The sequence below is a fragment of the Seriola dumerili genome, unplaced genomic scaffold (assembly GCF_002260705.1).
Source record: "Seriola dumerili isolate Sdu_G_001 unplaced genomic scaffold, Sdu_1.0 BDQW01000149.1, whole genome shotgun sequence".
NCBI classification, from domain to species: domain Eukaryota; kingdom Metazoa; phylum Chordata; class Actinopteri; order Carangiformes; family Carangidae; genus Seriola; species Seriola dumerili.
In genome coordinates, this window is record NW_019174404.1 from 392,661 (window position 1) to 404,634 (window position 11,974).

Consider the following 11,974-nt stretch of genomic DNA (forward strand, 5'->3'; position numbering starts at 1 on the left):
CATGCTGTGTGTGTGTGTGTGTGTGTGTGTGTGTGTGTGTGTGTTTAGAAGAAAGGAATATTGAGTCTGTGTGTGTGTCCTTGTATTGTTGCCAGGCAGATAGAGTCCTCCACATGGCTAACCTCTGACATCAGCGTTTCCTTGCCTTTCTCCTGCCACCACTGCGCCGCCAGTTTCTCCCCAGCGACTCAAGGCAAGAGCCCACCCCCCCCCACCCTCCCTCACTCCACCCAGATACACTTAAAACACACTCTTACCATATCACTTCCACCATTAACTGCCCTTTTTCTCCTCCCCGCCCCTCTATTGTTGTATTTTTACTGAGGCAGTGAGCTCGGGCTATTTGTGGGCTATTATGACAGCCACATGTAAACACTCATCACTCTCACTGGCGTCTGCCAAAGCCCGCTGAGTGGGCCCAGGTCACCGCAACAATAGTGCACTGTACACTGCTGGATTTGCTCACTTTTACTTGGTGGGACTGTGGGGCAGTTGTCAAGTCTTTTCCAGCCTTGACCCTCTGGCGCTTCGACTGTTTCCAGCTGCATGGGACAAGTTTGAGTTTCTGTTGTCAGCTACGACACACACTCAATTGGCAGTTTATTAGCTACGCCTAGCTAAAACTAATTTTTTTGTTCATGCTAGAAAAGTGTTTTGAGCACTTGGCACCAAGGCGATGTACAAACGATAAAATGGAATTTCTCACAGCTGCAATTTACTTTTTAAACTTTTGTTAAATTGTAAATGTGTTAAATCTGAGTATTTTCAATTTAAAAGTTCAAGTGGGTTTCAAAGGTCACAGATTTTTTAACATCTATTGGTGTTTTGTTTCACTTCCTGTTAGTATAAAACAGAAAAGTTCAGTGGTTTTTATCTATTTATTTTTATTTCCAATTCTCACTGAAAAAACAGCGTAATATGAAAATTAGGATGTAGTCTCTACATAATAAGCTCGTGTGCACCCAGTGGTAGGTATGTTTTATATAGATAATAATCCAAATAATTTAGGTGCATTAACAATTTAACAATTTAAAGTTATACCTCACTAAAATGAATGTTTAAAGATAACTGAGTCTAAATTGATGCTTTTATTGTGAAAAGTTAAATTGCAATGCTGTTGCACAGATGAAAAAAAAAAAAAAGTCGTCCAGATTTCGATATTGTTTTCACAGTATATTTTTTATTGCACGCCTTTTGACAACCATCATTTCATAAAGCGCATTGACTTGCTCAAAACATAATAATAAGCCACAAATGCACTCTTGATCATCAGTACGATATCTTGGCTTAGCACCACAGCTGAGCACCATTGTCAAACCTGAAGGGTTTTTAATACTGAATACTACCTGGATCAAATAACAGCTTTCAAAAGATCCCCAAAAAATGTTTGGTATTGCATTTGTATATCACGTCATTGCTACAAAGTTTCACACATTTACAGGATCAAAGTGGATTTTCTTACATCTTATTATGACTGGCAGTAACCTGGTTCCCTATGTGTTGTGTTGATGCAGTTACACCTGAAAGATTATGGCTCACAGTCTGAATTTATGCAAATATTTTCAACCCCAGTCTGATTTGCATTAGTCCATATCAATAACTTCATTAGGCAGTGAACAGCTATATTCAGAGAACTATCCATCTGGTCTTGATTTCACACTTCTCTCTCCAACTGCTTGATGTCAAAGGTCATTAAAACGGCCATGTCACCGGACTCCCCCGAGCAGGCGGCCAGTTTCAGTTGCTGGAGACCGTTCCCGCTGAAAACCTCGCCCTCCCAGACTCTGCTCTTATTCAGTTTCAGATCAGTCCGCGTCTCTCCCACCACGCTCACCCTCTGGGCCCCAGGGACCCTCACCCTGAAGCGGACCCAGGAGAGGGGCTCCAGCAGGCCCACGCGAGGCTCAAAGAGCACGGAGCCCTTCCTCCAGGCGGAGTAGACGCAGGGGAACGCAGGTCCCGGCTGATCGCAGCTGTTCCTCAGAACAAAGTCACACATGGGGTTGAAATCTCCACCAGGGGCGATCCTGGCATACAGGCCCAGCCGGTACACCCCGGCATCAGGGAGGCTGACGCTCACCGTCACCTTGCTGTCTGTGTACGTGCAGAAGAGGTGGCGTGAAAGCGGAATAGCCGCCGTTTTGTTCTCTTCTCTGCTGAGCACGGTGTGAAGCTCGAGGTCCCGCTGGTTGTGGAAGGTGACGTTACACTTGCCTTGCTGCGTGCTCAACAGCGCCGCCGTATGGCTGAATTTGGACAGCCCCGCCTCCAGTGTGCGGGTCCCCGGGCCGCACACCGAGCCCAAGTTAGGAGGGAAGAGCTCCTCCAGTCCGACCACCTTCCCCTTGCAGTGCAGCAGGAAGTTGGCAGCGTTCTGGAACTTGGCTTCTGGTTTCTCGTAGTCCCGCACGAACACCGAGAGGCGGTAGAAGCCGTGCGAGGGGCACAGGACGTGGCAGGTCAGGGCATCCGGTTGAATCTGCGCAGCCAGGCAGCGCTTGGCTACAGCAGCTTCCAGCTGTGGGTGGACCAGTTCACACAGCACCATCAGAGGCCTGGACGTCTTCAACGCCAACTCAAAGACGCCTTCTTCCACCTCGGCGACCTCGCTGCCCTGACTGCTGCCTGCGATGCCCAGAGACCCCGCAACGGGCTGCAGGCCCCAAGACAAGAAGGGGTTCTCTGGGATCTCCTCCATGGCCCGGGGAGTGTGACACTCGACTGTGAAGGAGCAGACCCAGGTCAGAGGTGTGATGGCCGCTTCGGGTCTGGCAAACACCTTCACGTCATATGTGCCGCTGGCAGGAGGCAGGAGCTGCAGCTTCATGCTGCGATGGGAGACCGTTAGGAGGCCGAAGGAGGAGCCGCTGGACTCCTTCTGCTCTGAAGCTCCGCAGTGGAGGAGGTCCTGGTGCTGTGTGATCTCGTAGGTGAAAGTTGCAGGTCTGGAGAAGCCGAGGGACACGTTCGCCTCGCCTCCATCTACAGAGGAAATCAAGAGGAGATTTTTAAAAAGAGTTTTAATCCATTTGTTTTACTGGAAACAGAGAAAAAGGACGTTGAATGAAAGTTTCATGAGCTGAATTAGTTTTTATATTTCTCAAAAAATAACAAGCACTGTTTCGGTCTTGGATAAAGGGATGTGCACAAAGCTGAGGGCGGACCTGTGACGATGTGAAAGTGATGAGGCTGAATCAGCCTGAGCCCCATGGTGAAGAAGGCAGAGGTCTTGAAGACCCTCCTCTCAAACTCCTCCAGGGGAATGGGCCGGTCCAGGAGCTGCCACTTCTCCTCATCGGGGAAGTGTGAATCTATGAACTCCTCTGGGTCCGTCAGGAAATAGAAATCATCGAACCTTGGAGGCAGCAGATGGAGAGAGCAGACTGGTTTGAGACTCAACTCGCTGCTGGTTTTGGGTGTATAAAAAATAAACAAAAGACCAAACTGACTAAACTTGTCATGACTGCAGTGATGTGGAGATTTTACAGGATTATTTGCAGTTAAAAACAACGGGATGCAGATTCCCCGTTTTGGACTCATTTCACAGAAAAATTCCCTTTTCAAACCTTTTGACGAAGCTTTCGTGTTCCATATCTACTCGTCCTGCTCCCCAACAGGCGTCCAGGAGGAACCACTGTCCTCCGAGAAGCACAGCGTTCCACAGGTGATCAGATTTCACGTTCTTGAGGCTCTGGCCCTGACGGTACCCGATGCCCTTACTATGACCTGGCACATCCTGGCACTCGATGCCCGACTCTCTGTCAATAACAAACCAAAACAGAGCATTCACTGCCGCTTGTTTTACTTCCTTTGTCCTTAAAACCCGAACTCAAGGTTGTCCTTGAATTCAGAGGGGGTCGAGTTCCCAGAATGCAGCAGAAAACTGAATGAATGAATGGGTGAGAGAATGTGGATAGAGAGAGAGAGAGAGAGAGAGAGAGCACTGTGCTGAGCTGTGTCTGAGTTTATAATGATGGATGAATGAATGGTTGGACACCTGAATAAAGCCAAACAAAAAAGTGAATATCAGGCTTATATTTGTGATTAAATTACAAATTTGATTACAAGTGAATGTTAATGTCCATGTTTGGTGTGTGCTCATTAACCATAACGACTTTTTTCTGCTGCCACCAAGTGACCAAAAACATCCATTAATGCAGTTTTGATAATTAACGTAATTTGTAAATTGAAATCGGTCTCAGTGGACACTGTGTCTGCTTTTATTTAATTTTTCTAAATAACATGATGGAAGTTTTGAGAGTTTCTAACACAAGGTTCAGTGCAACAGGTGAAAACTAAAGCTGCCTGGAGCGCATTAACAGCCATACTCGGTTGTTTGGTTCGGGAAGTGGTTCCCTTGGTGTTTTTAGTGTAATTCATGTCTGTGTTTACCTGCACATCTCTGTGCAGAGGTTGGAGTATCCGCAGCACACACCCCGACCGGCCGCGATCACCTCCTCTGGGGAGCTCAGCTTCTCCGAGCGGCCGAGGTATCCGCTCACATCGTACTCTGTGGAGACAAACAACACGGTGTAAATATGACATCTGCTCTTCAGCGCAAATGGACTATCAATCCTAAAATCCATGATTGTATATTAAAGAATGCGGGGATTTTATATGCAAATATATATGTATATATATATATATATATATAGCTCAGTAAACCCACCGATGTTGTGGCACAGCCAGACCCAGATGGCACGAAGCCTCTCCAGCTCGTTTCTGGCTCCTTGTGTGATGCTCTGCACTATCGTCTTAACATCATACACACACTTTTCCTTTAGCTGCAACACACACACATATATACACACACACACACACACATGAGATATGCACAGTTATATAAAATAGTATTCAACGATGGAGTCTTCATGTTTTTACATTCAGCCAGCAGCAAAAACTTTAAGTAAACCTCTGCCACAGTTTTTTATTTTTTCTCCTCTTCGTGTTACATCATCATCATCATCCTATTTGCCAGTGAGTTTTTCAGTGCTTTTTAGTGCATTGAATAAACCAGGTTACTAAGGATGTGAGGTCTACCTAAGAGCTGTGGTATTTGTTTTGGTGTTGTTGCACTAGATGAGTAGATGTTATCATTCCTCAACGTTTTTCCTGCAGAGCTCAGGGACACAAAGACCCCTGTCTGTTGTGGTTTTGTTTTTGTTGCTCCTACTTGGCTTTGGTTCAGTTTTATCCTGCTGCAGATGTCCTCTTATTTAGACTGCCCAGGCGGGCTGATCCGCCCACTTCTTTAACTTCTTTACATCGAGAGCTTGAGTGTGGATGAAGTAAAGGGGTGACTGACTAGAAACTGGTGTTTGTGTGCAGCTGAACAGGTGACGCATGAATCGGTGTTAGTCACTGTTGAGAATAAAGATTCTGTTTTTATCAGTAAAAAGTAAATTGCAGGTAAATTTGCTCTTTGCAGGCAGATGTTAACATGTTATACTAGTGTGTATTGTACTGTGAGTGTCCTCACCTCCGCTCCTGCCCTGATAACATGTTCATCAACTCTGTGGAAAACCTCAGAGTTGGTGAAAAGGTCCTTTCGTCGCTTCCTCTTGCCAGTCGCTGCAGCGCACGGTGTCACCTTTTGACCCAGGTGCGTTTTCGGTTTCAAGTGCCTCTGTTCTTCCGCCTCCTTCCTCACTGCGCTCTTCTTCACCACAGTGATGGTCCTGGCCGCACTCTCGGACGACAGTTGTCTCTTTGCCGCGGGACGTTGATCTTCACTCTCCACCGTCAGTTTCTCAAACGTACTTCGTTTGGAGAGCACAGCGCTGTGGGAGGCTTCAGCACAGACCAGGACCTGGGCAGCCGGAGAAGGCGCCAGACTCTCATGGGCCGGATTTTCTTTATGCACTAGAGCCCCGATAACTGGATCAGGGCTTGGTTTGCTTAGGATTGGCTTCTCCTGGAGGTCACGAAGCTCCAGGGCCTTCACCTGGACACAGCCCTTCTGGGTCACCTCATCGTGCTGAGAAAGGCTCACCGCAGAGGAGAAGGGGAAGGAAAACTTCTGAATCGCAACTTCAGCTGACATTATGCTGGGAGCATGGCGTCCTAACCAGAGAAAAGACAGGGAACATTCAAAAGACAGTAGCCATTTTTCTTTCTGCTATTTTTAGCTTAATCCCGTGAGCAGGTAAATCCTCAGCACTTTGCTCAGTAGCTTAAAATGAAACGCGCCTGTTGTGGGAACCGATCACAAAAGATCCATGGCACTGTTGCACATGCTGCACTCAGTAAAACAGAAAGTATATTCCTTACAGTACATTCTGTCTAAGACAGTGATGAATTGGCAATTATATCATGTCTATTCATGACCATAAATGAACGCAAAGGTTGGAATCATTAGTCACTGTCACGGCCAACAGCGCAAAGAAAGTCAAAGCCTTCACCAGATGAGTATGACCTTATAACTTCCTGTATGTGATGAACCTGCAGATTGATGACCATATTCAACATGTCTCAAAAATAAGCAACATGCGTGAACATATTCTGCCTGAAACTTTGCGATCTGTTGAAAAATGAATTCTTTTTTCTTTTTTTCAAAGGGACAGCAGGTTGGCACGGTGACCCGGGCTGAAGCCCTGCGTTGGCAATTATCTGCAAAGCTTCAAGTGTCCTTCAGCAGACCACTAAGTCCTATCAGCTCCGCGGGCACCGCGCTGCAGCTGACCCTGACCTCTGACCTTCCTGGAGTGTGACTAAAGTGAAGGCCCTAAAGGATATTGAAAGGTATCCCCCACTCATGTTGGAGTAAATCCAAATCCAGTGATAAAATAAAAGCATGACAAATGAGAATATGATTTTTTTCCAGAATAAGACTGATCTCCCTCCAAAAAATCAAGTAGCATTTTCACCTTTCTACATCACTGATACTTCCTTCAGTGTTTCTGATAAATCTAAAGGTTCAAAATACTGATTTACACTCACAAAAGAGAAGGTGGGTGAAGCCAGTCGAGGTACGTTCAACCATTGCAACATCCCTAAAAGTCACGGAGGCTTTTACTCACCCTGAGAGGATTTAAAATGCCTGCTGGATGTTTGCTGGAGTGTTGGGCAGAGATGTTTCCACTGTGTGTTCTCAGTGGTCCCCACTTGCAGGGGGAGGCTTATATACTCTCCCAGTGGCCTGCCAGGACAGGCCCCAGAATAACAGACCTAAAAATACTACAAAGCAGTTAAGACCAGCCAATAGAGTAAGCCCCAACTGAGGAGTGTGACGTCTGTATGTGTGTATTTGTAAGTGTGTATGTGTGTGTGTGTGTGTGTGTGAGAGAGAGAGACTGTGTGTTGCTTACAGATGTATGTTCTGATGATAATCGGTGCATACAGTGCCGCAGCATATCTGGGCACAGGAGTGAGTGTGAACTCGCGTGCACGTCGGCATGTGTCCGTATGTATTGTGCATTTGAATGGCGCCGATGGGCGGGTGGAGCGGCGGGTTGGTTGGTTGGTTGGGAAGGTGGGTGCCTGAGCACGTGTCGGGGTGCGATGCAGGGGTCAGATTCAGCGAAGAGTTGGACATTCAAAGAAAAGGACAGAAGGGTTTATGAGGAGCGGGGCATCTGATAACACCCACTTTAGTCACCTCTGTTTCTCTGCCTCTCACACACACACACACACACACACACACACAAACACACCATCACATTTGCATTGTGGAAAGCACCGGTCTGAATCTACGATGATCAGTTTTATTAGATTAGAGATTGTATGAAGTTGCATTAGTGGCCGCACGTTCCACAGAAGTTCTAATCCGGTTAATTGGAACAGGCCGGTATCACCTGCGTCAATGTCACGATACATTTTACAGCTTTACAGCATCTACGGTTCATGATGTGGCACGTGTTCGCGGAGAAGGCAAATGTAAAACTAACAACACATCTGCAGTGACTGATTCAAGCTGCAGCATTATGAAGATAATATGGAGCCGTGTCTTTGGCCACCTGCTGTGCTTCAGTTTTTTTTCTACAAACTGCTGAGAAAAAAAAATATCTGGCTCTTAAAGGGGAACTCCACTAATTCAACAAAGTCTTGGGGTTGTACGACTAGATACTGTAAACTACAAGTTTGATTCTGGAAAAAAACTGACAGTGCTCAAGTTTGCATTGTGGGTAAATTGGCCGCCAGGTTTTGACAAGGAAGACGAATGTGCAAAAGATGATATCTCTGCTGCACGGTTGTTTGAATTTATTTCTAAAGCAGGTGGTATTTATTACACAACAAGAGATAAAGGAGAAACAATTCAATATAGGAAAAAAATAAAAAATTAAAATGAGGAAAACAGAGAAATGCAGAAGCAGAAACACTGGCAGTGTCTTAAATGTACTTTAATCAAAGCAGAGTCTGGTGTATTATCTTCCATGTTCAGCACAGGTGCTTAGAACTGGGCCTTTCATGTATTCCTTCAGGCTGTTTCCATCCAGAGGGAGCTGAGAGCATCAAGGTTTTCTCACCTTTACAGTCGACTCAACACTGTACCCGTCGTCTCCAACGCTTTTTCTCTATGTACATACATGACGCAAAGACTGCGGAAAAGAAAGACTGTAGAAAAAAGGAAAAGCAGCCACAAAAGAAACGAGGAAAAAGAAGGGGAACTTTATTGGGCAATCGCCGCAACAAGCAGATACAGGATTACATAACACTGTCATATGTTGGTGTTGATACCTACGTGGCGGGGGGGTGGGGGTGGGGGGTGGGGGGTAGGGGGGGGGGTGGCGAGGGACAGCCACCTCCGCCGGTGGTGGATCCTGAGCCAAGTGACTGCGAAACCGTGGAGTAAGAATGCCATCTGGAACAGCTGTCAGCAAAGGAATCTCGCTCTGGCTTATTAGGGAGAGCAGAGGAGCTGGTGGGGGTGGGATGGGGGGCCGAGGGGGGGGGTTGTCTCCATCTCAAAGAGAGGTGAGACACATGGAGGGAAGATGTGAAGTATTGATGGCAGAGAATGAAAAGGAAATCACTGCAGGCAGAAGAGGAATGATGTTAAATCAGCTTCCAGGCACTAGTGAATTTCTTATAGTGAGAAAAATATAGATTTCAGTTTTTTTTGTCTCCTCTTGGTTTATCCACCAAATTCAGCAACAGCTGGTCGTATGTAATGGTGAGATGGAGATGGCTTACCAGAGTTATGGAGGTGGTTTAAAATTTTTTGCTAAGAGATTTTTAAAAACCTATAAAACTAGAAAAAGACTTTACATCAGTTTATATCAAGAGGCTGTTTGTAGTTTCACTACAGTGTTCACTAAATTCAGATCCAAAGTTTTCCTACTGGAATAAAGTCTGTACAGCAGTTACACACTAATGTACATTTAGTTTTTATGCTTAGTGTTTTCAGACAGTGTGAGCTTCTTGTAGTTATTTGCAATAGCAAAATCTATGTAATAGCTTTTTCCACCCACAGCTTTAAGCTATATCCCATGGTCCAATGCAGTTCCACTCTTAGTTGTTGTTGTAATGGCAACCGAGATGTCAAGAAGAAAGCCAAAAATGAACTTCGCACTCTTAGCTTTGCTTTGCAAATTTTCAATCGCAAATAAAGTGCTGCACATTAAAATTCCAACATATGTTTAAAATAATGTAGAGAATGATATGTGGCGAGGTAAAAGTGCAGTGGACGAGATCAATCAAAGGAATTGGGGGGGGTGGTGGGATACTTTGAAATTTGGACTTGAAAGTGGCTGAGGTTTTGGGGTGTATCATGAGGTGATCTTTGGTGCAGCATTGGAGGCAAATACACCTTTACTGTGTTTGGTTGTGACTGGAGGCAAAAGAAACTGTTTCCCTGAGATCTAAGGGACCCACTGGATTTATATTATTCAAACATATCAGAAACATATTTTGGCCTTTGGCTGTTGTGCAATTTATAAACTGGTTTCGTAACCATGTTGGAGCTGGTGTGATGTACTCAGTCGTCTTAGCTCTCGTCATTGTAGCAGCTGCAGCAGCCCAAAACGTGTTGCAGTTGTCTTTTTAGGAAGATCAAGAACAGGAGAGCATTGCACCCTGCTGGAGATGAAGGCACGAATGAGTTTCTTTAAATCTCATGTGGACACGAGACCTCTGATTGTAACTATTTTTAGATGACAAGAAATCTGATTTAGTCATTACTGTGGCAGTGCTGTGTTGATGCGGCAGCCGGAGCGCCAATCGGAGTCCATTAAAACTGAAAGATTTTCTAACTTGGACTTTAGTTTTTATAGAAAAGTTGCAGAGTGCAGTATGACTGCTGTGATCAAAGGTTTGACTCCCACTTACAGATCCCAAGAAAAGCTGGGTTCGATAGGATCTCTAGCATACAGACTTTGTGAAAGTGTTCTAATAAGGGTGTGTTGTATAAAGCAGACCTACCTGAGGGTTCTTGGCATGAAATAATTAAAGAACCCCCACGGGTATCCAAAGGACTCCATAGCCAAGAACTCCCAGCACTCAGCTGATGGCAGGTCTGCCCCCCTTTTAACAGCTGGTGAATGCGGCTTAGTAACAGCATAATCTGGACAGCTGGCCTCTAAAAATACATTTAATAACGGATGGGTTACGCATTGTAATTTTGACAATTAATTGTCCATTCTTAAAAACACCAATGTTAAAAATGCCCTGTGGTGATAATACCACAAAAGCTACAGTAGGCTATTTACAGTATATGCCTCATACAAACACCTGGGGTATAGTAATTCTGCATTATTTTAAATTAGTTGTGGTATGTTTTCCGTAAAAGATCATAACATTACCTGCCCAAAGGTGGTGGTTCAATTTTACCAATTACCTATAGAAAACATTTTCTAAACATCACAGCTGCAGACTGGTGCCAGTTGCCCACATTGTAGATAACACGTGGGGGCTGGAAGATGGCGTTATCTGTGTTACCAATATATTTCAGCAATAGCCAAGTCAAACAAGATCGTACTTTACTCATTCAAATAATTCAATAAAAAATTATAATAGGATTTTTATCTGAATTTGGCTCTCAGTGTTATACTGGCATTTTGGAACAGTTTGCTTTAAAATGAACAAAACGAAAGAGCCTTATCTGTAAATGTTTGACCGTATAAAGTAAAGGCAACAACGTGTCCATAATTAAATAATTTTGAAGTGGAGAGGAAAATCTGCTTTTTAAATCGTATTTTCTTATTTGTTTCCAGAGTAGTTAAGCCAGTTGATCAGGGTTAAGACCCTGACAAGGGGATGCAAGACAAACTAGTCATGAGATGATTAACAGAAGAAAAGAAAAGTAATTTATTGTTACACTGAACTATCTTTATTTATTTTTTCAAGACTTTCCTCTAATGTTTTTATGAATTACATACAAATATTTGCTTAACTATTTATTCATTTTATTATATGGTTTATAGTGACTGTTAATGAAAAACATAATGCAACTAGTGTATGTAAGTAGATATTGGGAAACTCTGGTATAAACTATAGATAATTTTGAGTGAAGTTGTATTTCTCTTAGTACACTTATGTAAATGCCAACTTTACCTACTGCACCCAACAATTTAAAAACATAACTGTTTTTTTAGTTAGTTGGTTAGTTAGTTAGTAAATTTGAGTAGTTTTCTAGTTAGTCCATTCATTAACAGACCTGTCAGTCAGAGTGATGGCTGTATTTTGAGTTTGAAGGGTGTTAGATTTTAAATCACGGACTGCACCTTTATCTGAATGTGACTGCTGCGGTACAGAAACACAGCAGCTCAGCCCAAATTACCCAGTAGTAGTAGTAGTTGTTGGTGGTGGTGACGGCGGCAGGTGTCACTTTAATGGCCGGTCATCAGACATGCACCTATAGGGGCAGTTTTTTTGTGTGTGTGTCTCGGCTCCCTTGTCGTCCGGCGCTGCTGGTTTCTGGAGACATCAACGGGTCTCGTGCCCGCAGCGAGCGGTGGGCGGGGTCGCTGGTTCAAGGCACTCGGCGGGCGCGTGCTGTCATTAACACCTGGTGATGACCGTTGATTCCTTGACCGTT

At 44.6% G+C, this 11,974-nt stretch overlaps 1 protein-coding gene across 1 annotated transcript; it reads right to left on the minus strand.

Moving 5' to 3' along the window:
* Positions 1-1,194: 1,194 nt before the first annotated feature.
* ky (kyphoscoliosis peptidase) lies at positions 1,195-5,677 on the minus strand. The gene is made up of 6 exons (XM_022751002.1): positions 5,480-5,677; positions 4,670-4,784; positions 4,393-4,510; positions 3,567-3,758; positions 3,165-3,355; positions 1,195-2,982 (listed from the first exon to the last, which is right to left on the minus strand). The coding sequence occupies exons 3-6, from the start codon at positions 4,398-4,400 to the stop codon at positions 1,655-1,657; spliced, it is 1,719 nt and encodes a 572-aa protein (XP_022606723.1). The 5' UTR covers positions 4,401-4,510; positions 4,670-4,784; positions 5,480-5,677; the 3' UTR covers positions 1,195-1,654.
* Positions 5,678-11,974: the final 6,297 nt, after the last annotated feature.